Below are 26,459 nucleotides of genomic sequence, written 5' to 3' on the forward strand. Positions count from 1 at the left end.
GCGCTGGAGATAGAGCAGGAGAAAGAGAGGGGCAAGCCAAACAGAAATAGAGAGAGAGAGGGATAAAAGAGGAAAGGGAATGAGAGACAAAAGCAGTGAGAGCGAGGGGCAGAGTGTGAAAGGGGAGGGATAAAGAGAAGTGAGGGAGAAGAGAAAACAAAAAGGGAAGAGAGAGATAAAGACAAGAGAGAGAGAGAGAACTGTGCTTATAAAAAGCTGTGTCAGTACGGTGAGCTACAGAGCGAGGCAACGGCCTGGAGTGATTGACAGCTTGCTCTGTGATTCATACACTCAGATTAACAGGACAAAGTCAGCCCACCAGTTGATTGGCTGCTGTGGAATCCTCCTGGCTTTGTGGGGAAGGCTACAGGGCCAGTTTCAGCTCTCACAGCAGAGAGAGAGAGAGAGAGCGAGGAGGAGGGAGCTGACACAGTCTGCCAGAGCTGAGTATGTGAGCGAGAGAGAGAGTGTGTGTGTGTGTGTGTGTGCAGTGTGTATGTGAGCGCAGGGTACAGTCTATGCACCGCATGAGGTTCACTCACATCTCAGAGGCAGTAAGGAGAGCGTGCATCAAGCCAAGGAACGCAGAGAGGGAGAGTGAGAGAGAGAGAGAGAGAGAGCCACTATATCTCTCCCTTTCTTCAACACCCAGCCAAGTTGCTGAAATTTTGGGGCAGTAGGTTCTCTTAGAGACGCCCACCATTTGCCCACCTGGCCACGCCTGCCACTCACGGAGCTGCTTGACCCCCACTCCCTCCCCACCCCTCCCCCTCCCCTGGGAGATAAGGGACGGGACTCAGGAGTGGCTTCAAGTCCTTGCTTCTTACTGTCCGAGCTCCGCGATCGAGAGGGTCTGCCAGCAGGCGGGCGAGGTGGGCACCCCCGGAGCACCTGGCTGGAGCTGAAGCCAGGCGCTGACCATGCGGAAACTCTTCGCCGCGTTCCTCGGGCTGCTGCTGGCCGTCTGGCCGGTGCCCAGCCGGGGGGCCAGCGCCGAGGAGTACGAGTACTACGGCTGGCAGTCGGACCACCTGCAGGGCGGGCGCTTCTACGCCAAGCAGCCGCAGTGCGTGGACATCCCCAGCGACCTGCGGCTCTGCCACAACATCGGCTACCGCAAGATGCGGGTGCCCAACCTGCTGGAGCACGACACCCTGCCCGAGATCAAGCAGCAAGCCAGCAGCTGGGTGCCTCTGCTCGCCAAGAGGTGCCACCCGGACACCCAGATCTTCCTCTGCTCCCTCTTCGCCCCTATCTGCCTGGATCGGCCCATCTACCCGTGCCGCTCGCTGTGCCAGGCCGTGCGCGACGGCTGCTCGCCCGTCATGGAGTCCTTCGGCTTTCCCTGGCCAGAGATGCTGAGGTGTGACCGCTTCCCGCTCGACAACGATCTCTGTGTCTCGCTGCAGTCGCCTGGCAACCAGGCCACTCAACCACCAGGTAACTGGGCACCCAGAGGTGGTGGGGAAGGGGGGTGGAGGGTGGGCAGAGGTGGGGGGGGGGGGGCGTTCCAGGTGTTCTTGGCTTGGGCATTTCATACCCCTTCTTCAAAAAGAAACACAGTTCCCTGCTTTCGCAAAGAAACTTACGGCCGCGATATTGCCTGGAAAACGTCAGAGATGGTTATTAATGAGGACTTAATGTGGCAGATACGGAGCGAGAGAGAGAGAGAGAGAAACAGAGAGAAGAAACAGGGTGCAGAGAGTAAGGGACAGAGGAGGAAAGAGGCTCAGACTGAGGGGGGAGAGAGGGACAAAAAGAGAGAAACAGAGTGAAATGGATAGAGAGAGTTGAAGGGACGGGGCGAGGGAGAGCAAGAGAGAGAGTTATAAAGAGTTAGAGACAAAGGGAGAGACACAGAGTGACAGGCACAGAGGGAGAAAGGGAGAGAGAGGCTAGAGCTCAGGACAGAGGAAGGTGGACAGTGAGAGAAAAGGAGATTGAGAGGGAACAGGGAGAGGCAGAGAAAAAGACAAAGGAGAAAAGAGGCAGGAACTGAGAGAGGGTGAATGAGAGGGGCAGTGAGAGAAAGGGGGAGTGAGGGGCAGAGAAAGAGAGAAAAGGGCAAAGTGGCAGGGACTGAGAGAGTGAACGGTGGGGGGGGGATAGGGAGAGAAAGAGAGAATGAGTGGGGATGGGGACAGAGACAGAGAAAGGGGGAAAGAGACAGAGAATGTGAGAGATGGATATGGAGAGAGTGAGTGAGAGGGGACAGGGACAGGGAAAGTGGGAAAGAGACAGGGAATGTGAGAGAGTGAACAAGAGGGATATGGAGAAAGAGGGTGAGTGAGAGGGGACAGGGAGAGAGGCAGGGAAGGAGAGAAAGGAGGAAAGAGACAGGGAATGTGAGAGAGTGAATGAGAGAGATATGGAAAGAAAGGGTGACAACCAAAGAGGCATAGAGAGAGAGAGAGAAAGAGAGAGAGAGAAAGACAGGTAAACATTTATCTTGAGTGAAGCACACTGATAAAGTACCTATCATGATCTCAGGACATCTCAAATATCCAGTCACTGTTGGGCCGGGAGCGATAATGCAGAGATAGGAGCGGAGCAGGAGTGATAAAGGGAGAGAAAGTCTTCGAGGGGAGGTGGAGGGTGAAGGAAAGTGGACGGCGATAGAACAGCAAAAAGGGAGATAAGCAGATAGAAGGGACGTGGAGAGGGGTGTTCGCAGAAGGAGAGAGGCTGGTGGGGGGTGGGAGGGGATATTGGGGAGGAAGGATAGACAGAGCGATTGAGTAAAGAGAGATGGATAGGCTGGCTGAAGGAGGGAAGGTAGAGAATGAAAATGATGAGGGTTTCAGACTAAAAGCATCTTTTACGTTTAACGGGTTCCTCTGATGTAATTGGGAAACTGGAGGATGGAAACTTGTGGCAATGCTGTGAAAATGTTGGTGCAAACCATTGAGGGGTGATTTGTTTTCATTTAGTCCCTCATTGCGTGTTTTTTATTATGTATGAATAAGTGATTTGTCAGGTAATGTTATCCTTCACGGAGAATCCTGCTTCTAGCTGGAAGATTTGTGGGACGACTTACTGTAAATCCCCTAATATACCGGATGGGTCTGGGGTCAGAGTGTCCCTCGGTTCAATTCCCCTCAGTCCTGGGGGGGGTGGGGATAAAGGTTCAGTGCACTAGAGATGTCCCTCAGCCTCTGTCACCCCCCACCCCACACCCCTCCCCTTACCCCATAGGATACTCCCACGTACTCTCCTGCCCCCGAATCTCAAGGGATATTTGGCATCAATTGCTTATTGGCCACCTTCATGGGCAGAGGATGATGCGGGGCAATCCAAAAAGGGGAGTGGGCATCGGGGGGTGTGGGGAGGGGGTCTTGTGGAGATTGGTGCAAAACCCACTAACTGGGTAAAGGATCCCTTTTGTTAGCGCTTGCAACTCTTAGTTGCTGGACCACACTTCATCCTGAAGCCTAGAATCATAGAGTCCCTACAGTGCAGAAGGAGGCCATTTGGCCCATCAAGTCTGCACCCACAATCCCACCCAGTCTCTATCCCCGCATTTACCCGACGCTGAGGGACAACTTCGCACGGCCGGTCAACCTAACCTACAAATCTTCGGAGTGAGGGAGGGAACCGGAGGAAATCCATGGGGATTCCACACAAGGAAGTGATGCGGGGGCTTGAATTGAACCCGGGTCCCTGGCGCTGCGAGACAGCAGCGTTAACCGCTGCGCTAATGTGCTGTCCGCCGTGCCTATCTCCGGATCTGCTTAAGGGTTAGGTTTGAGGAATGGGGCAGTACAGGAGGAGGCTGTTCAGCCCATCAGTTCCTGTACAGGGGCTCTGAACGAACTATCCAACTGGTCCCACTCCCCCTGCTTTCTCACCATCGCCTTGCCGATTTGGATCTTTCAGTGTTTATCCAGCTTTCTATTGACTTTACCTCCACTGCCCATTCATGGAATGTAGGCCAGATTATTTTAAAAATATCTTTCCTCATCTCCCTCCTGGCCTATTAACTGATTACCCTAACCCTGTAAGTTGACAGCGCAGTGTGGTACAGAGGAGAATTTGGGGGATTGACAGAATGATTGGTAGGTGGAGGGAATTGTACTCTCTGGGTTCCGTTGCCCTTCTTGTCTCGTGACCTGGTAATCAGCAATGCAGCACAGCCGGATTGTTCTAGAAACTCCAACAGATCGGATTAAAAGAAAATCTACAGAAGTGCCAGAAAAAAAACAGCTCAAAACAGTTTTGCCTTGACACATATCCCCACAAGACATGGTGTCTTGTGATTAACCTTTCAACCCCTGGCTTTCTGGTGGGTAGGGGACAAGAGGGGGAGGTGGGGGGCGGTGGGATACAGAGTGGGGAGAAGCGGCGGGGAGAGGAGAGGGGAGATGAATTATTTTACCAGTTAAAGATTTTAACAGAAACCTGCTTTCGAAAACCTTGCCAGAAATAAATCTGTGTGCTTCTGACTGAAATACTTGCTGTGCTACATTTATCAAAAGAGTTAGAATCCTAGAATTTTACACCACTGCAGGAGGCCATTCAGCCCATTACACTGATTCTGGCTCTTTGAAGGGTTTGTTCCACTTCCTTGCAATTTCCCTGATTTCTTCCAAAATGTTATATTTCGTACAGATGGGAATGCTTTGCTGAAAATTCAACATTTGGTAGTGTTGGGGTTAAATGGAAATGAAAAAAGTCACAAAGCATCTCTACTTTCAATCGAGTGTCGGGGTGTGTGTGTGTGTGTGTGTGTGTGCGTGCATGTGTGTACATATGTGTGTGTATGTGTGTGAGTGTATGTGTGCATATGTGTGTTTATGTGTCTGTGAGACTGTGTGTGTGTGCCTGTGAGTGTGTGTGCACATGTGTGTGCATGTGTGTGTGTCTGTGAATGTGTGCGTGTGTGTGTCTATGAGTGTGTGCGTGTGTGTGTCTGTGTCTGTGAATGTGTGTGTGTGTGTGTGTGCGTGTGTGTCTGTGTCTGTGTCTGTGAATGTGTGTGTGTGTGTGTATATGTGTGTGTGTGTGCATGTGAGCGTGAGTGCATATATGTGTGTGAGCTTGTGTGCATATGTGTGTGTGTGTGTGTGTGTGTGTGTGTGTGTGTGTGTGAGTGTGGTTTATTTGTGCCCGTGTAGAATACTATTCTGTAGATCGACTGGCGCAGCTAGGGTGAAGATCCCAGATAAGTGTATGAGCTAATCCGAGTGGATATTCCAGCACCTGTACAGCAACTGGTTCTCCCCGTGTAACAGGCACACTCTCATTGACACAGTCTGTGCCAGGAGCTCCGACAGTAACAAGCACAGCCTGCCTTTAAATTGTCCAACTTTATCCCAGCTCACTCCACTCACACCAGACAGAAATGTTGTTTAATCTCCAGAATAAAGGGAGAACGCTGTCAAAACAAACCCTTCACCATTTCCCTCAATATCTCCACCTCTGCATCGGAAAGTGAGAGCCGCGCACAGTCACAGCTTCACAACTGAAAGCTTTCGGAAATTCAAGTTCCTTCCCCAGTTTCTGAAGGGATGCAGAGGAAATTTGTAGGTATATCAGCAGAATGTAACGTGGATACTTTTCAATATGATTAGGGCTGTAGGTATTAATCAAATCAGAATGGAAACAAGGTAGGAGTCCCCTCATTATAGTGGCGGGCTGGTGGGGAGCCCAGTCTGGTTTCCAGTCACTCTAACATACCGAGGGATTGTTAGACAATCAGACACGGATCTGTCCAGTTCTCCCAAGGCAATTGTCATTTCCCCTCGATGTTAAAGTCAAATCTTGTTTCAAAATGCCCCCATTAACCTCAATCCCCTCCCATGATCTTTTGAAACCAGAGGTTTGAAAACTGTTTGAAAACTGGCGCCCCCACAGCAAAGGGGGAGATGAAGTGAGTTCAGTCTTGATCCAAGAAGTTTCCTGGTTGAAAGTTTCTACCCCTTCCCTGTCACATGGGGGTGGATAGAACCATTGTATCCCCATAGTACAGAAGGAGGCCATTCGGCCCATCGAGTCTGCACTGACTCTCCAAAAGAACATCCAGGCTTTCCCCTTCACCCTATTCCCATAACCCTGTACATTTAGCACGGCCAATCCACCTAACCTTTGGACTGTGGGAGGAAACCGGAGCATCCGGAGGAAGCCCACTCAGATCTTATCAAATGGCAGTGCAGGCTCAAGGATCCCCCTGCAGGGCAGAAGGAGGCCATTTGTTCCATTCAGGCTGCATCCGTCAGCATCCCACCCAGGCCCTATCCCCATAACCCCACACATTTACCCTGCTAATCCACTTATCCTACACATCTTGGGACACTAAGAGGCAATTTAACATGGCCAATCCACCTAACCCTTTGAACTGTGGGAAGAAAACAGGGCACCTGGAGGAAACCCACGCAGACACGGAGAGAATGTGCAAACTCCACACAGACAGTGACCTGAGCCGAGAATTGAACCCACGTCCCTGGCGCTGTGAGGCAGCAGTGCTAACCACCATGCCACCCCACGTTGGTTCAGAATCAACCACTCGATCTATTCATAGAACATAGAACATAGAACACTACAGCACAAACAGGCCCTTCAGCCCACGAGTTGCGCCGATCACATCAACACCTACCAACCTACAGACCTATCTATAACCCTCAATCTCATTAAACCCCATATACTCATCCAGAAGTCTTTTAAAAGACCCCAGCGAGTTCGCCTCCACCACCACTGACGGCAGCCGATTCCATTCACTCACCACCCTCTGAGTGAAAAACTTACCCCTAACATCACTTCTGAACTTCCCTCCTTGCACCTTAAATCTGTGTCCTCTCGTAGCAACCATTTCAACCCGGGGAAATAGCCTCTGAGAGTCCACCCTATCTATTCCTGTCAACATTTTGTAAACTTCTATCAGGTCGCCTCTCAACCTTTGTCTCTCCAGGGAAAAGAGTCCCAGCTCCCTCAACCTAACTTCATAAGGCATGCCTCCCAGTCCAGGCAACATCCTTGTAAATCTCCTCTGTACCCTCTCAATAGCTTCTACATCTTTCCTATAGTGAGGCGACCAGAACTGCGCACAATACTCTAAATGAGGCCTGACAAGGGTCTTATAAAGTTGCAGCATTACCTCCCGACTCCTAAACTCAATCCCTCGATTAATGAAGGCCAGTACACCATACGCCTTCTTGACCACCTCCTCCACCTGCGAGGCCGATTTAAGAGTCCTGTGGACCCGGACCCCTAGATCCTTCTGCTCTTCAACACTACTCAGACTTCTGCCCTCTGTGTTTTCCTCCCTCTGAATATCCTGCTTCAATAAAAAGCATCATCCCAATAACCACTTTGAGGGAACCATTGGCATTTCCTTAACTCTTATCAACATTGCTCAGCAATATCCCAAATCTGTCATGTACAGCCAGTTATTTTACGGTGTTGTGACTGTGGTTATGTGGTCAGCCATTCCAAGCTCAACAACATCTCAAAATCTATGGGCAGCGCAGGGGCACAGCAGTTAGCACTGCTGCCTCAAGCCCCAGGGATCTGGATTCAATTCCAGCCTTGAGTGACTATGCAGATTCTGCACATTCTCCCCATGTCTGCGTGGGTTTCCTCCAGGCGCTCCGGTTTCCTCCCACATTCCAAAGATGTGTGGGTTAGGCGGCCAGTCCAAATTGACCCTTATTGCCAGAGGATTAGTGGTGTAAATAAGTGGGGCTATGGGGATAGAGCCTGGGTGGTATTGTAGACTCGATGGGCCGAATGGCCTATTTCTGTGCTCTGGGGTTTCGATGATTGAATGAGCTGAATGGTGTTACCTTTATTGGTCTTGTTTGAGTATGGAGTGCAGTGTAGGACATCTGAACCACTGGAAGAAAGAAGCAAGGGCATAAGTTAAACTTCTTATCTGAACCTCTAACAGTGTGGCAGTCCCTCAGTACAGCACTGGGAGCAATTCCCTAGACTGTGGAGTGAGCCTTTTAACCTTCTGACCCAGTGCAGAATTGTTACCAACAGAGTCAAAGCTTACACCAAACTACACCCAGGTGACTCAAGAAAGGAAGTTAGTGAGAAATCTGACAATTACGTGAACACTTAAATTTTGGACTTCTAAATGTCATTATCTATAGCAGCCACTCCAACTATAAATAGTCGGTAACTTCTCCCTAAACCCATCACTGTTAACAAGTGCAGCAGAGGCCTGGGGCACTGTCGCCTCCTCCATACCCCACACAACACTGACTGGAAAATATATTGGCCATTCCATTATTGAGTCAATATCTTAAAGCCTCCTCTCTAACAGCACTGTGGGCGTACCTATATTCCCCGCTGGAGTACAGGAGGGAGAATTTGATTGAGGTATATAAAATACTTAATGGGATTGATTAAAATAAATGTTAACCAAATGTTCCCCCTTCTTGAGCAGTCTAGGATCATAGTGGCAGAGTAATAGGGGGAAGGTTGAAGACAGGAATGAGGAGAACTACTTCTCACAGAGGGTTGTGAATCTATGGAACTTACTTACTGCCCCAGAGTGCAGTGGATGCAGAATCAATCAATGGATTCAAGAAAGAGATAGATAAATATTTGATCAAAAGTGGGATAATGGTTTGTGGGGAAAAGGTAGGGAAGTGGAGTTAGAATGAGATGGAAATCAGCCATGATCAGATAGAGTGGCGGAGCGAAGGGCTGAACTGCCTCCTCTCACTCCTAATTCCTATATTCCTCCACAGACTATGGCTCAAGAAGAAGGCTCATCAACAATGTCTCAAGGGCAGTTAGGGGATGGGTATTAAATGCTGCTCTTACCATCGATGAGAGCATCTTTTTGAAGCGCTGTGCCAAAGGGTGGTGTTCTTTGAAGGGACTTGTTTCCCTCATGGACATCAGGGGGTTCAATATGTGCTAGCGCAGGAAGCCGTTATTGGCCTCAACATCCCAGGAATAATCCTCATGGCTTCGCAGAAATGGATGATGATCACATCTGTGTGGTGGCACTGGAGCCAGGAGGAGCAGCGGGACTCCGCTGTTGAGTTGACTGGGGTGGGTGAAGCACTGAGTTGGTTCTAGGTGGTACCCACCGGTTTCTGTGTGAGATTCACCCTCGTCTTGACCTTGTCTCTGGCGTTGCAGAGATGCTGCCAGTAATGAGAGTGGGTGGGTGGTGGGGAAGGGGGGAGAGATAATAGGGGCGGGCAGCCAATGTATGATCAGGAGTGATTGATTCCAAGTTATCTTGGTGTTGGGTCATGAGAGAATGGTGATTTGCAGCACTGGACACAAAGTTCTTCACTGGCCTTTGAGTTGTCTAGGTGCAAAGCTGAAACAGCAGTCTTGGCAGGGTTGGGAGAAGTGTCCATTTTATGAAATACTTCCAGAGAACATAGATCTTCAGTGAGTTAAAAGCAAAATACTGCGGATGCTGGAATCTAAACGGAAAATGCTGGAACATCTCAGCAGGTCTGATAGCATCTAAGCAGACAATAGAGCCAACATTTCAAGTTTGGATGACCTTTCAGACCAAGGGTCACCTAGACTCGAAGCATTGGCTCTGTTCTCTCCCCACAGATGCTGTGGGACCTGCTGAGACTTTCTGTTGATCATCAATGAGTGTTTTCTCAATGTCCTGGAGTCCTTTAGCCATGAAAATCAGCACTGAGCTCTCAGTTTAGGTGAAGAGTTGAGATATTGAGGGAGAGACTGGTCTATATGTTGAAGGGAGTGGGTACGAGAGGACTGACCCCTGAGGGAACCATTTCTGTATAAGCACAGAAAGCTGGTTTCACCTCCAAAAGCCCCAGAGAATTGTCAGCTTCTGACCAGGAAGTTGACTGGTTGTAGGGTTATCACCTGGTGGGCAGTCAGTGCCAACCTTGCCAATGAATTTCACATCAGACAAAACCCGTGACGAAGGAAGGGTTAACTTCTTTTTCTCTCTGTGGCAAATACATCAACTTTGTTTTGGTAATGTTTTTCTTTGTGTGTTAGTGGTAAGATGTAATAAAAATGCTCTTGCAGCAAAACAGATGTGGGGATGTATGCGGACCCCACTGTCTTCAGTCAGTTAGGAAAACTGCTCTCAGAAACTAGCACAGACAATGCGTGCAGGTTAAAGCCAAAAGAAAATCACCTCCAATCAGAGAGTCGTAGAGGTTTACAGCATGGAAACAGGCCCTTCAGCCCAACTTGTCCATGCTGTCCTTTTTTGTAATGACTAAGCTAGTCCCAGTTGCCAGCATTTGGCCCATATCCCTTGATAGTTATCTTATCCATGTAACTGTCTAGATGCTTTTTAAAAGACAAAATTGTACCCGCCTCTACTACAATCTCTGGCAGCTTGTTCCAGAAATTCATCACTGAGTGAAAAAATTGCTCCTCTGAACCCTTCTGTATCTCTCCCCCTCACTTTAAACCTGCGCCCTCTAATTTTAGACTCCCCTAATGTTGGAAAAAGATATAGGTTATCTAGCTGGTCTGTGCCCCTCATTATTTTATAGATCCGCACATCTAACATTGATTACCCTCTCCCACGAACGTCACTTCCTCATTTTCAAAGGTATTTGCTCACTGCTCATAAACTCTTCGTTAAAAGTGAGTTCTCTTTAACATCATGTCAAAACATTCACCTCATGTCCTCGCTGACGTACACTGCGCTGCCCCCCCCCGCCTGTAACCATCTCAAACCCCTTCAAAGGTGGAAAAAGAACGATTTAAAGACTTGTACCTCTCTTCTTTCATAACCTCAGGACATTCCAAATCACCTTACGTAGTCGCCATGGGAACTGAAGCAGTCAATTTGCGCACAGCAAGCTCAAACAGCCATGAGATAATGGGCCATTCTGTGAATTGAGAGATGCAGTGGAAAGTGAGTTGAATGATGGAATGGTGATCAGGTAGGCCCCTCGCTGGAGTCGCATTAACCACACGATCAGTGTTAGATCGGAAAATCCAACCAGCTTTCCGCTCCAGACCGGAGATCCTGTCTGCTGGGAGTGCCAGTGTTGGGGAAAGACTTGATCACAGTTATTGGTGCTGGATCCTCACAATCATCACCCGCAGACACCCTACTCACCCCCCCCTCCACACCACACCCACCTCCCACACACATCACCCACCCACACCCTACCCACCCTACACACCCAGCCTGCCCACCACCCATACACATCACCCACCCACACCTTATCCACCCTACACACCCAGCCTGCCCACCACCCACACACATCACCCACCCACACCCTACCCACCCTACACACCCAGCCTGCCCACCTCCCACACACATCACCCACCCACACCCTACCCACCCTACACACCCAGCCTGCCCCCCACCCACACACATCACCCACCCACAAACATCACCTACCCTCACCCTACTCCCCCCCCCCCCCCACACAAGTATCATCCACAGACATCCTACTCAACCCCACTCACCCACCTCCCACCACAGACCGGGTAAAGACAGCAGATTTCCTTCCCTAAAGGACGTCAGTGAACCTGATGGGTTTTTCTCAACAACAGTTTTGTGGTTTTCAATAGATCGTTAATTCCAAATATTTTTTATTGAATTCAAATTCCACCATCTGCCGTGGCAGGATTTGAGCCCATGTCCCCAGAACATTAGCTGAGTTCCTAGATTAATAGCAATAATACCACTAAGCAATCAACTGCTGTAATCTCTGAAGGAGGTGTTGGGTATCAGGAGTGACTGGAGGAAATGAAGCTCCTTTCATTTGGAACAGACCCGGTTCTGTGGGGATTTGAAGGGGATATTTGCTATCAGGAAGTTTGCTATCGGGAAATTGTGGCTGGTGACTCAACAAGTAGAGAGACATAAATTTAAGAACTTCACTGTTCAATTTCTTAAGCCAGTCCCGTCAATCCATCAGGTTACAGCTGGTCACGACGTCAGGTCCCATTACCTTCCCTATCTCCGGAATTTCCAATCCTCCTACACGATTGAAAGATCAAATCTCAAGGGTCAAAAGTTTCCAATTGACTGCCAATATTTTAATTTGATTTGATTTATTATTGCCACATGTATTAACATAGCGAAAAGTATTGTATCTTGTGCACTATACAGACAAAGCATACTGTTCATACAGAAGGGAAAGAAAGAGAGGGTGCAGAATGTAATGTTACAGTCATAGCTAGGGTATAGAGAAAGATTAACTTAATGCTAGGTAGATTTCCAGACGTCGCTGGATTCCGGGGAAGTGCCGGAAGATTGGAAAACGGCTAATGTTACGCCGTTGTTTAAGAAGGGTGCCAGGCAAAAGGCGGGGAATTATAGGCCGGTTAGTTTAACGTCTGTGGTAGGTAAAATGTTAGAATCCATCATTAAGCAGGAAATTGCGAGGCATCTTGAAGGGAATTGCTTGATAGAGCAGACGCAACACGGTTTCATTAAAGGGAAGTCGTGTCTGACAAATTTACTGGAGTTCTATGAGGATGTGTCTAGGGCAGTGGATAGAGGAGAGCCGGTGGATGTGGTCTTTCTGGATTTTCAGAAGGCGTTTGACAAGGTACCTCACAAGAGGTTATTGCAGAAGGTCAGGGGACATGGAGTTGGGGGTAGGGTGTTAGAGTGGATAGAGGATTGGTTGTCAAATAGGAGGCAGAGAGTGGGGGTCAATGGGTGCTATTCGGATTGGCAGATGGTGACTAGTGGGGTGCCCCAGGGGTCGGTGCTGGGGCCTCAGCTATTTACCATTTATATAGATGATCTGGAGGAGGGAACCGAGTGCAGGGTGTCGAAATTTGCTGATGACACCAAGATTGGGGGAACGGCAAATTGTGCGGAGGGTGTGGAGAGTCTGCAGAAGGATCTAGATAGGCTGGGCGAATGGGCCAGGAAATGGCAAATGGAATTTAATGTTGGCAAGTGTGAGGTGGTCCACTTTGGTAGGAAGAATGGTAGGAAGGACTATTACTTACGTGGCGAAAAACTGCAGCAGGCGACGGTGCAGAGGGACCTCGGGGTCCTTGTGCATGAATCGCAAAAACCCAGCTTGCAGGTGCAGCAGGTGGTCAGGAAGGCGAATGGGATGCTGGCCTTCATAGCGAGGGGGATTGAATATAAAAGTAGGGAGGTCTTGCTGCAGCTGTATAGGGCATTGGTGAGGCCGCAGCTGGAGTACTGTGTGCAGTTTTGGGCGCCGCACCTGCGCAAGGATATTTTGGCCCTGGAGGGAGTGCAGAGGAGGTTTACTAGGCTGATACCGGAGTTGAGGGGATTGAGCTATGAGGAGAGGCTGAATAAACTAGGCTTGTACTCGTTAGAGTTTAGAAGAATGAGGGGAGATCTCATTGAGACGTATAAGATGATGAATGGGATGGATAGGATAGAGGTGGAGAGACTCTTCCCGCTCAAAAAAGACAGTAGGACTAGGGGGCACAGCCTCAAGATAAAGGGGAGGCGGTTTAGAACGGAGTTGAGGAGGAACTTCTTCACTCAAAGGGTGGTGAATCTCTGGAATTCTCTGCCCGTTGAAGTGGTGGAGGCTGCCTCGCTAAATATTTTTAAGAAGCGGGTTGATGGGTTTTTGATAAGAGAAGGGATTAAGGGTTATGGGGAGAGGGCGGGAAAGTGGAACTGAGCCACGACAGATCAGCCATGATCTTATTGAATGGCGGGGCAGGCTCGAAGGGCTAGATGGCCTACTCCTGCTCCTATTTCTTATGTTCTTATGTTCTTATGTTCTTATCCATTCAAAAGTCTGATGGCAGCAGGGAAGAAGCTGTTCTTGAATCAGTTGGTATCTTTTTCCTGATGGAAGAATGTGGAAGAGAGAATGTCGTAGGTGTGTGGGGGTCCTTAATTATGCTGGCTGCTTTGCCAAGGCAGCAAGAAATGTAGACAGAGTCAATGGATGGGAGGCTGGTTTGAGTGATGGATTGGGCTACATTCACAACCTTCTGTCATTTCTTGCGGTCTTGGGCAGAGCAGGAGCCCATACCTAGCTATAATACAAGGAGAAAGAATGCTTTCTATGGTGCATCTGTAAAAATTGGTGAGAGTCGTAGCTGAGATGTCAAATTTCCTTCGCCTTCTGAGCAAGTAGAGGCACTGGTGGACTTTCTTAATATAGTGTCGGCATGGGGGGGGAAATCAAACAACATCCACAAACATACACCTCTTTCTGGATTTGGTACAAAAATCAAATCTACTCATGGATGCTGGATATTGCAGCTTTTAACACCTGCTGGGAATTGGTCCTTTGGAATGTTGGATTACAATTGAGGTTTCCCAGTCCTGGAACTTACCGCACACGTTGAGAGAGGGAGAGAGATATAGAGAGACTGTTTGCCCCTAGCTTCCAGCTAGCAACCCACCAATAGCAGAAATTTCACTCCAGAGAAAGAGAAAAACCCTGCTTTTAGCCTGCAGCCCGAACAGCTTCTGACAAAAATGAAACTAAAACCTTGGCACTGATGGGAAATAAATGGACAAAGTCAAGGAGGGGGAAGAGAAGGGGTAGATAATCCCTCATCACTGAATATCAGTCTAGGGCAGACCTTACCCTGCAACATGGAAGAATATTCAAGCATTACTATTTGTTATCACAGATATTGATAGAAGAGAATAGAATCCAAGCCTCCCTACAATGCAGAAAGAGGCCATTTGGCCCATCAAGCCTGTTCTGACAACAATCCCATCCATGCCATATCCTCGTAATCCCCATGTATTTACCCTGCTAGTCACCCTGACACTAAGGGACAATATATTGTAGCCAGTCCACCTAACCTGCACATCTTTGGATGGTGGGAGGACTTAATTTGATTTGAATGGTTATTGTCACATATATTAACATAGTGAAAAGTATTGTTTCTTGCACACTATATAGACAAAACATACCATTCATCGAGAAGGAACTGAGAGAGTGCAGAATGTAGTGTTACAGTCATAGCTAGGGTGTAGAGGAAGATCAACTTAATGCGAGGTGGGTCCATTCAAAGGTCTGACAGAGGCAGGGAAGAAGCTATTCTTGAGTCGGTTGGTACGTGACCTCAGACTTCTGCGTCTTTTTCCCAATGAAAGGTGGACAGGAGCAGAAGTGTCATGCTGCAATTATACAGGGCCTTGGTGAGGCCACACCTAGAGTACTGTGTGCAGTTTTGGTCTCCTTTTCTGAGGAAGGATGTTCTTGCTCTCGAGGGAGTGCAGTGAAGGTTCCCCAGGCTGATTCCGGGGATGGTGGGACTGGTGTATGAGGAGAGATTGACTAGGTTAGGATTGCTTTCACTGGAGTTCCAGTGAATGAGGGGGGATCTCGTAGAAACTTATAAAATTCTAACAGGACTAGACAGGGTAGATGGATATTCCCAATGGTGGGCGTATCCAGAACCAGGATGCACAGTCTCAGGATACTGGGTAGACCATTTAGGACGGAGGTGAGGAGACATTTCTTCACCCAAAGAGTGGTGAGCCTGTGGAATTCATTACCACAGGAAGTAGTTGATGCCAAAACATTGAATGTATTCAAGAGGCAGCTGGATATAGCACTTGGGGTGAATGGGATCAAAGGTTGTGGGGAGAAAGCAGGATTAGACTACTGAGTTGGGTGATCAGCCATGATCGTAATGAATTTGTGTCCAGGATTCCCCAGCGAGAGAGGTAAACATTCTCCCAGCAGCTTTGCTTCAGATTTTATGTTTCAGTGAGATCAGCTGTAGAATACAGGCCCGATCTACTCAATCCCTCCTCATTGAACAATCTCCTCACACCAGGAATCAGTCCAGTGAACTCACATTGCACTGTCTCAAAGGTACATTTATTCTTCCTTAGGCTACCCTGTCTTAACCTGAAGCAAGTCCTTTTCTACTCGCTACTTATATTAGCCCCAGTCAAACAATGCCTTGATTTTAAAATTCTCATCCGTGTTTTCATATTCCTCCATGGTCTCCCTCCCTCCCAGTCTCTGTAATCTCCCCCAGACCCTCACCGCTTAGAGATGTCTGTGCTCTGCTAACTCTGCACCCTTACACACTCCTCACCCACCATTGGTGTTGGTACCTTCAGTTCCATGAGTGTGTGTGTGCGTGTGTGTGTGTGTATGTTTGCGTATGTTTGTGTCTGTGTGTGTGTGAGTGTGTGTGTTTGTGTGTGTGTGAGTGTGTGTATGTATGTGTTTGTGTATGAGAGGGTATGTGTGTGAGTGAGTGTGTGTGTGTGTGTGTGTGTGTGATGTGAGTGTGAGGGTGAGTTAGGGTGAGAGTGTATGTGTGTGTGTGAAGTTACTGGAAAAGATGTAAAATGTGCATGAAAACAGGAAACTTATTTAAAAACTCCACAAGAATCATTCCGCAACATTCCACACGCTGTTCTAAGACACACTTTCTCACCGGCTCCAACCTCAGCCACGTTTCCATTAGTTTGCTGCTCCCAACATTCTGAAATCACCATCCACGTGGAAATTCTCTCAGTCCGCCAATATAATCCAATTTCTCCCATGTATTGTGTTCGGGCTGTGGCTTTCTGCCCTGTCAGTCTGGCTTCCCGTACACTCTCCCTCCCTGCAACACTGCTCTAAACACTTTCATTCATCTCAATCTCCCTCAGCTTTATTATTTATTCTTCCACAGAAGGTGAGTGCCACCGGCAAGGCCAACATTTCCCTGTCCCTGATTGCCCTTGAGACGGTGCTGATGTGTAGTTTCCTTGATCAACTGCTGCAGTCCGTGTGATGCAGGTACAGACTGATACAACTGAGCTATTGGCCATTTCAGAGAGCAGTTAAGGACAGTCCATATTGCTGAATGCCTGGAGTCTCTGACAGACATTAGTGAATCAGTTTGGCTTTTACAATAGCCTGGGAGTTTTATGTCACCAATTGCTAAGAGTAAGACAAGCTTTCAATTCTGGGTTTATTAATTAATTCTCCCAGCTACCACAGTGGGATTTGAAATTGTGTCTTCAGGACACAGTGGCACAACTGCCTCACAGCGCCAGGGACCCAGGTTCAATTCCCAACTTGGGTCACTGTCTGTGGAGTTTGCACATCCATAGAATCATAGAATCCCAATAGTACAGAAGAGGCCATTTGGCCCATCGAGCCTGCACTGATCCCACCCAGCCTCTATCCCCATAGCCCTACCTATTTACCCTACTAGCCCCCCTGACATTCAGCATTGCAAATCAACTGATCCGCACAACTTTGGACTGTGGGAGGAAACCGGAGCACACAAAGGAAACCCACGCTGTCACGGGGAGAATGTGCTAACTCCACACAAGCTGGGAATCGAACTCAGGTCACTGACACTGGGAGGCAGCAGTGCTAACCTCTATGTTACTGGGCCACCCACGTGCTCTCTGTATGTGCTTGGGATTACTCCGGGTGCTCTGATTTCCAACCACACTCCAAAGATGTGCAGGTTAGGTGGATTGGCCATGATAAATTGCCCCTTAGTGTCCCAAGATGGGACATATATACTGAGCATATATGCATGCACACATCCTCTCATACACACTATTAGGAGAATTTACAGGGTGAATGCATGGGGTTACAGAAACGAGCATGGGTGGGACCCTTTGTCAGAGAATTCGTGCAGACTCAATGCGCCAAATGGTCTCCTTCTGCACTGTCAGGACGCTATGATTTTAAGAGTCCAAGTCTCTATGCTCTCAGTCCGGTAATGTTAACACCACACTGCGTACCCAATACCTCCCTGCCTGTAAAATCCTCCTCCAAAAAAGCATCACATTAGTCAAGTTTCCTCTCGTCTCTCCTTCCAGCGACACCACTCCTTCACAAGCACCCTTAGGAACAGTTGGCTGCGGGCAATGATAGATTGTAAACCCACGTGGTGAGCTGGCATGCCATGGATTCCATTCTCGTTTGGACGGTGGGACTGTTGTGCCCCACCTGCCTTGCAAATACTCAGTCAATGAGGTTTAATCCTCCCTCCCCGATCTACAGCTCTCCAAACCAAACCCCCCTCCCCAATCCCTGTGGGTTTCTAATCGAGACAAACCAGGAAGGTGGTGGCAGTTTTGCTCCCTGCCCCGTAGATGGCATTGATGTGCAGGACAAAGTATGAATGGACAACCTGGGTTGACGGAGTGCGACGTTTCGCTCATCCTAGTGCTCTCCGCACCGGGTACCACTGGGCAAGTCTCCATTACTGGGCATTCCTTCCAATCTGCAGCATTCATTGCGAGGAGGAACAGAGGAGTTTGCTGCTCAAGCGAAAGGTTCAAAACCCCCACACCCATCCCGAATCTCCCAACAGGATCAGAATCCGGAAGGTGCTTCCTGGGAGGATGGTGGAAGCAAACTCGGTCAGAGCTTTCCAGAGGGAATTGGATAATAATTGCAAGAGGAGATTTTGCCAGCCTATTGGAAAAGTGCCGAGTGAGTGGGAATAATTGGAGAACTGAGCCAAGCTTCCCAATGGATTACTCTTCCATTCTCTGGGAGTAATGCTGGTGTGTGTGATGTGGATGTACTGTGCCTCAGTGCTTTGATCCAATGCCAGTTTCTCAGTTGAGCGCCTATATTGATAGTCCTCAGTTTTACTTTAAAGATGATGGCATTCCCCCCAATTCCTCCTCTTTTTACCATCCTGATGATCCTTGGGGATGTCCCTGTGCTGATCTTGCGCAGGCCTCACCTCTGTCATCTGACACATCCTGAGTGACTTCAATAGTCAGTGGCTTCAGACTACTCATCCATGGGGTGCTACAACCAAACCCTAATCCTGTTCCACCCAGCATTTCAGCTGACACACACACTGACACAATCACACTGACACACATAGATACGCAAACCGATACACACACAGATACGCAAACTGACACACACAGATATGCAAACTGACACACACACAGATACGCAAAGCGATACACACAAACTGACAGACAAAACATACACGCACTGACACACAGACTGGCACACACACACACACACACACACACACATACTGACACGCACACACTAATACATACAAACGTTCAGACACACACTGATACACACAAACTGACAGACACACACATATGTGCATTGACACACACAGACATGCACACACTGATACACACACTGATACGCACATATACACAAAGGCACACACACACTAACATACAGATAAATACTGATACATTCTGACATACACATACTGACATATTCACGCACACAAACACTGACAGATGTACACTATGAATAGGATGGGAATAGAGGGATAAGGTCCCCAAAAGGGTACAGAGTTTTAGTTCAGTCAGACAGCATGGTCAGTGCAGGCTTGGAGGGCTGAAGGGCCTGTTCCTGCGCTGTAATTTTCTTTGTTCTTCGGTTCTTTGTTCACATACACACTCACACAGGCACACACACACTGCACACACAGGCACACACACACTGCACACACAGGCACACACACACTGCACACACAGGCACACACACACTGCACACACAGGCACACACACACTGCACACACACAGGCACACACAGGCACACACACACTGCACACACAGGCACACAAATGCTGGCACACACACAGGCACACACTGGCACACACACACTGCACACACAGGCACAAACACACTGCACACACAGGCACACAAATGCTGGCACACACACAGGCACACACTGGCACACACACACTGCACACACAGGCTGGCACACACACGCTGGCACACACACAGGCACGCACGAACAGCAGTAAGGTTGGGGGTAATTTTGAGCCTGTGCTCTCCTCCGTGGGAATGATGGCATGCGCCCAAAATCCGGAAAGCATGATTCATGCCAGTGAGTTTCCAAATTCCGATCCTACCGGCTAGGAGTCTGAAACACATGGGACCTCAGGAAGCTCATTTTAACACATTAGAATATCATTCACAAGCACTCTCTCCGGGATCTCTCCCCTCGCTGGATATTCAGCGGGCTCTGACGTGACAGCACACCAGCGCTTTTTATAACAGGCTCATCGAACTGTGAGCCTCTTGTGAGTGTCTCCCCAAGGGCATAAAGGTGAGTATAGCCCAAAGGGGAAGACGGACATGACCAGGTAGTGCGCTGGCAACATCCCCTGGCGCTGCCCCTTGGCACAGATTGGCACCATGTCCATGCCAACCTGGCACCATGGCAGTGCCAACCAGTGTCAGAGTGCTGGTCCCATTGGGAGCCTCATGGGAGAGGAGGGGATTCATTTGGATTTGGTTGTGGGTGGGGAGCAGACGGAGGAGCAGGGGGATGCTGGTGAAGACTGTTGGGGTGGGGGGGGTGGGGAGTGGGGGAGGGTGTGATTGGTGCCGGCTTCACTTGTGGGGTCAGGGGGAAGGGCTTTAATTGGGTGAAGAGGAGCAAGGGGTCGATGAGCGGGGAGGGGAGGGTAGAGAAGTGCTGACTCCAATCAGGGACAGGGAGGGGTGTACCTGTCACCTCTGTGGTGGGCTGGGACTGGGTCTGGGTATGGGATGGGGGAGGGAGGGGGAAGTTTATTCCTGTTACGAGTGGGGCGATCTTTAAAGATGGCGCCCCAACCTTTGAGCAGCAGGGTTTTGTCACCATGTTTAGGCTTTGATCTTCCCCCTTATACGATGGTGTGAATCCCACCCCCTCGGTCCTATCTGGCAGAGTATCATAAGATCTGGAGAGAAAACCAGCCGGTTTTTCCAGCGGAAACAACACTGCCATTTTTGGTAAGCTTCGCGCCATTGGAACTTGGAAACTAGCCTGCACGAACTGTGTTTGCTGGATTTTAAATACACGCTCCCATTCCCACAGAGGGCGGGCTCAGAATTACCCCCAGAAAATCTACAGAGGGACACAGACAGGTCAGTGGGCAAAAACTTGACAGATGGAATATACCGTGGGAAATGATGCACTTTAGTGGGATGAATAAAGGAGCTGAATATTATTTAACTGGAGAAAGGTTGCAGAAAGCTACAGCAGGAATTGGGGTCCTTGTGCACAAATCACAAAAAGCCAGCACGTGAGATCAGCAGATAATTGGGAAGGCAAATGGGATGTTGGCTTTTATTTCAAAGGTAATGGAATATAAAAATAGGGAAGTCTTGTTAAATCTAGTCAAGGCACTAGTTAGACCATACCTGGAAAACTGTGAACAGTTTTGGTTCTCTTATCTAAGGAAAAACACAATAGAACATTGAACATTACAGTGCAGTACAGGCCATTTGGCCCTCAATGGTGGGCCGACCAGTGGAACCAATCTAATGACCCTCTAACCTAAACTATTCCAATGTTATCCATATGCCTATCCACTGACCATTTGGATGCCCTTAAAGTTGGCGAGTCCACAACTGCTGCAGGCAGGGCATTCCACGCCCTTACTACCCTCTGAGTAAAGAACGGCAGAGAAGGTTCATTACATTGATCCCGGCTATGGAGGGAAGTCCTTTTGAACAGAGGCTGAGTAAGTTTGGGCTTGCATTCATTGGAGTTTAGAAAATGAGAGGCGACCTTATTGAGATGTAGAGGATCGACAGGTAGATACTGAGAGGCTGTTTCTCCTTATGGGAGATTCTGGGACCAGAATCTCAGAGGAAAGGGGGAATGAGGGGGAACTTCTTCTCTCAGAGGGGAATGAATCTGTTCTTTTCCACAGAGGCTGGGTCAATAAGTACGCTCAAGGCTGAGATAGACAGATATTTAATCTGTAATGGAATCGTGGGTTATGGCAATGAGATGGAAAGCCCTCATGCATTGGGAGACTGGGATTGGGATCAGCCCTGGATCTGGAGTTGCCTGACCTCAGGGGAAAAACAGCAGTGGCTAAATACGCTGCAGTCTTTACATATGTCTGTTATATTTACACATGAGTAGGAAAGAATTGTGAATTAAAATGTCGTCTGCGAGGATTCATCATTGCCTTTGAGTGAGCATTATGTATACAACTTCACGTCAAGCTGAATGAATGGCGCTCCATTATTCTGAATGGATGTTCGCTTAAGTGAAGGCAACTGTATACAGTTATTTGGAGGAATGATTTAAGTGTGCGCCTTGCAGAGAACTCTGTTTATAACGAGTACCCCAGAATGTTTGAGAGTAGATTAGGTGACATGGAACTGATTAATTCACAAGATCCAGCTGTCTACTACACCAGGCCCCGTCCAAATAAACAGATACTGGTGGAAGTGGTGGGGGTAGGGGGAGGAGGTTTTGTCTGCTTCTAAGTTAATATTAAGGAAACAAAGGGTTTGCATTTTTATAGCATCTAGCTCAACCTCAGAAGACACCCACCCCACCTCAAGAAGTTTGCAGCTAATGGATACTTTGAAGTCACTCGGATAATATAGAAAATCTGGCAACCAGTAGGGAATACGGTAGCATTATTTATATTACTGAACAAGTAATCCAGAGACATGGGTTCAAATCCCACCCTGGCAGCTGGGAGAATCTAAATTCAATTCCTGAAGTCAATCTGGAATTCAAAGCTCTCGTCAGCAACGATGACTGTGTAATTACTAGATTATCATCAAACTCCAGCTAGTTTGCTAATGTCCTTCAGGGAAGTAAATCTGCCATCCTTACTTGGCCTGATCTACACGTGACTCCAGACCCACAGCCCGCTGAAATGTCGCCAGGCGATCATCGAGGTGGCATCTACGGCCAGGATTCTCCAGTCTCGTTCACCTCCCCGCCTCCAACTGCCAGCGAGGAGCGGAGATCTTGGCGCTCAGCCAAAACCCCATTCACTGCAGCAGGACTGGAGAACCCCCGCCGCGGGTGAGGCTGGAGAATTCCGGCCGACTTCTCAATGGGCAATTACGTAAGAACATAAGAACATAAGAAATAGGAGCAGGAGTAGGCCATCCAGCCCTTCGAGCCTGCCCCGCCATTCAATAAGATCATGGCTGATCTGTCGTGGCTCAGTTCCACATTCCCGCCCTCTCCCCATAACCCTTAATCCCCTCTCTTATCAAAAACCCATCAACCCGCGTCTTAAAAATATTTAGCGAGGCAGCCTCCACCACTTCAACGGGCAGAGAATTCCAGAGATTCACCACCCTTTGAGTGAAGAAGTTCCTCCTCAACTCCGTTCTAAACCGCCCCCCCTTTTATCTTGAGGCTGTGCCCCCTAGTCCTACTGTCTTTTTTGAGTGGGAAGAGTCTCTCCACCTCTATCCTATCCATCCCATTCATCATCTTATACGTCTCAATGAGATCTCCCCTCATTCTTCTAAACTCTAACGAGTACAAGCCTAGTTTATTCAGCCTCTCCTCATAGCTCAACCCCCTCAACTCCGGTATCAGCCTAGTAAACCTCCTCTGCACTCCCTCCAAGGCCAAAATATCTTTGCGCAGGTGCGGCGCCCAAAACTGCACACAGTACTCCAGCTGCGGCCTCACCAGTGCCCTATACAGCTGCAGCAAGACCTCCCTACTTTTATATTCAATCCCCCTCGCTATGAAGGCCAGCATCCCATTTGCCTTCCTGACCACCTGCTGCACCTGCAAGCTGGGTTTTTGCGACTCATGCACAAGGACCCCGAGGTCCCTCTGCACCGTCGCCTGCTGCAGTTTTTCGCCCCGTAAGTAATAGTCCTTCCTACCATTCTTCCTACCAAAGTGGACCACCTCGCACTTGCCAACATTAAATTCCATTTGCCATTTCCTGGCCCATTCACCCAGCCTATCTAGATCCTTCTGTAGACTCTCCACACCCTCCGCACAATTTGCCGTTCCCCCAATCTTGGTGTCATCCGCAAATTTCGACACCCTACACTCGGTTCCCTCCTCCAGATCATCTATATAAATGGTAAAAAGCTGAGGCCCCAGCACCGACCCCTGGGGCACTCCACTAGTCACCATCCGCCAATCCGAATAGCACCCGTTGACCCCCACTCTCTGCCTCCTATTTGACAACCAATCCTCTATCCACGCTAACACCCTACCCCCAACTCCATGTCCCTCGACCTTCTGCAATAACCTCTTGTGAGGCACTTTGTCAAACGCCTTCTGAAAATCTAGAAAGACCACATCCACCGGCTCTCCTCTATCCACCGCCCTAGACACATCCTCATAGAACTCCAGTAAATTTGTCAGACACGACTTCCCTTTAATGAAACCGTGCTGCGTCTGCTCTATCAAGCAATTCCCTTCAAGATGCCTCGCAATTTCCTCCTTGATGACAGATTCTAACATTTTACCTACCACAGACGTTAAACTAACCGGCCTATAATTCCCCGCCTTTTGCCTGGCACCCTTCTTAAACAACGGCGTAACATTAGCCGTTTTCCAATCTTCCGGCACTTCCCCGGAATCCAGCGACGTCTGGAAAATAACCACCAAGGCATCCACTATCACCTCCGCCATTTCTTTCAGAACCCTCGGATGCATTCCATCCGGTCCTGGGGACTTGTCCACAATCAGCCCCTCCAGTCTGTCGAGCACCGCCTCTCTAGTAACAGTAATGTCATTAAGACCCTCCAGTCCTACCACCTTTCCATCGCTAAACCCGGCAAATTATTCACGTCCTCCTCCGTGAAGACAGAAACAAAAAATTTATTCAATACCTTAGCCATATCCTCATCCCCTACCACTAGGTCCCCTTTCTCATCCTCTAAAGGACCAACATTCACCCTAGCCAGCCTCTTCCTTCAATCTCGCCCGAGTGGCAATTTAGCCATTAACACCCCTGTCTCGTCAAAGGATAAAGAGCGAATCCGCAATCACGCACAAAAACAGATGTGAACAGGGCGCTGTGATGACCTGTCTATATTTCGCTGGGTTGGCTGAGAGAGACATTGGGGATAGTCCCTCCCCCACCCCTACCCATCCCCACCCACTCCAACCCACCAAACCATTAACAGACCCCCTCCCCTACAAATCCCCCAACATCCCCACTCCTCCCCACTGGTGTTCTTTGAGAGGGTTATTGTTGGATCTCTTCCAGCCGTACAAGACAGCAGATAGGGCCTGGGCTCAGAATCCTCCGACTATAAAATATCTCAGCTTGCAGATGTGGTTCGTTTCCATCAGTGGCAGAGTGAAATGCCTTCTCTATACTCGGAGAACATTTCATCTGAGCCGCAGAGAAGGTCAGCCGTAATATCATTGCCTTGAAGTAATTTAATTTGGCGAGATTTAAGATAACAATGTTTTAATATTTGAATTAAGCTCGATTTAATTAAGTCCGCCAGATATAATCTAAGGCTTTGCTGGAATTTAAAGACTTTCAATCCTTAATTTTTTTTTAAATCTAGAATTCAATTTAAAACCAAAAACCCACAATTGATTCTGTCCCTTCTCCCATTGTGATCTGTCATTCCGTAGGCCCAGGATTACGAGGCTCCTGGGGAACGGGTTTATAGGAAGTGGGGGGAAGAGGGCAGTAGGGAAGAGGCCTATTCCTCCTATTCTCTTGTCCACACTTGGGTGGGCAGACCTGTAGACAAAGCACACTGGGAAATCGAGGCAGAACTACCCTGCTATTGATGCACCAAGTTTCGCTAACCCCTGACCTACTCTGGCTCCAAAGTTCAACTCCAAGTTAAAGTCGGTTAATAAGTCGGTTCGGGTTATATTCACTGGAGCTTAGAAGACTGAGAAGGGATTTCATAAAAACTTATAAAATTCTAACAGTGTTAGACAGGGTAGATTCAGAAAGAATGTTCCCAATGGTAGGGGAGTCCAAAACAGGGGGTCATAGTTTGAGGATAAGGGGTAAATCTTTTAGAGCTGAGGTGAGGAGAAATTTCGTCACCCAGAGGGTGGTGAATGTGTAGAATTCACTCCCACAGAAAGTAGTTGAGGCCAAAACTTTGTATGATTTCAAAAAGAAATTAGATATAGCTCTTGGGGCTAAAAAGATCAAGGGATATGAGGGGAAGGAGGGATTAGGATATTGAGTTTGATGATCAGCCATGATTAAAATGAATGGCGGAGCAGGCTCGAAGGGCCAAATGGCCTCCTCCTGCTTCTAGTTTCTATGTTTCTAAGTAAAGCTTGTATCTCATGTTTGAAACCTTCCGTGGCTTCCTTATCTATGTAACCTTCTCCAGCCCAACAACCCTCCCTATCTCTATAACCTTCTCCAGCCTAACAATGCTCTTTAGCAACATAATCTCCTCCAGCACAATAACCCTCCAAACTTCCTCCATTCCTCTAACTCTCGCCTCTTGTGCACTCCTTCCCCCTTTCACCCCTGGCATGTTATCTTCCACCGAGAACGCACTCCGGAATTCTCTCACTAACCTCTTGACCTCCCTAACTCTCTCTCTTTCTCCATTTAAGACTTTCCATAAATCCCATTTCTTTGACCAAGTTTTGAGGGAGAGAGGCAGCTTGTACTTACAGTAAATCAGATCGAGAAGCCAATGCTGGGGTTTTGTAGGGCCCATCCATTGCTTTGAATAGGGCACTGATACGGAGCTTAAATGAATTTCTTTTACTGATCAGAACTCAAAATTAAATCATTACAAAAGCAAAAAGAAGGAGAAAAGCTGGAGAGAGAGATTTGTTTCTTTATTGCCAGTCCCTTCACTAATCTTGAACACACTGAACTCAAAAACAAAGCTGAACACAGAGCTGAAACTACAATATATGGCA

General features: G+C 48.4%; 1 protein-coding gene across 1 annotated transcript in view; it reads left to right on the forward strand.

Annotated features, from left to right (window-relative positions):
* Window positions 1–788: 788 nt before the first annotated feature.
* Window positions 789–26,459, forward strand: part of sfrp5 (secreted frizzled-related protein 5) — an 86,767-nt gene continuing 61,096 nt past the window's right edge. The window contains exon 1 of the mRNA XM_080205326.1: window positions 789–1,440. Within this exon, the coding sequence (XP_080061452.1) occupies window positions 921–1,440 (520 nt within the window). The 5' untranslated portion in view covers window positions 789–920. The remainder of the gene's footprint in view (window positions 1,441–26,459) is intronic.

This window comes from Carcharhinus amblyrhynchos, chromosome 17 (genome assembly GCF_965287045.1).
Source record: "Carcharhinus amblyrhynchos chromosome 17, sCarAmb.v2.hapA, whole genome shotgun sequence".
Taxonomy (NCBI): domain Eukaryota; kingdom Metazoa; phylum Chordata; class Chondrichthyes; order Carcharhiniformes; family Carcharhinidae; genus Carcharhinus; species Carcharhinus amblyrhynchos.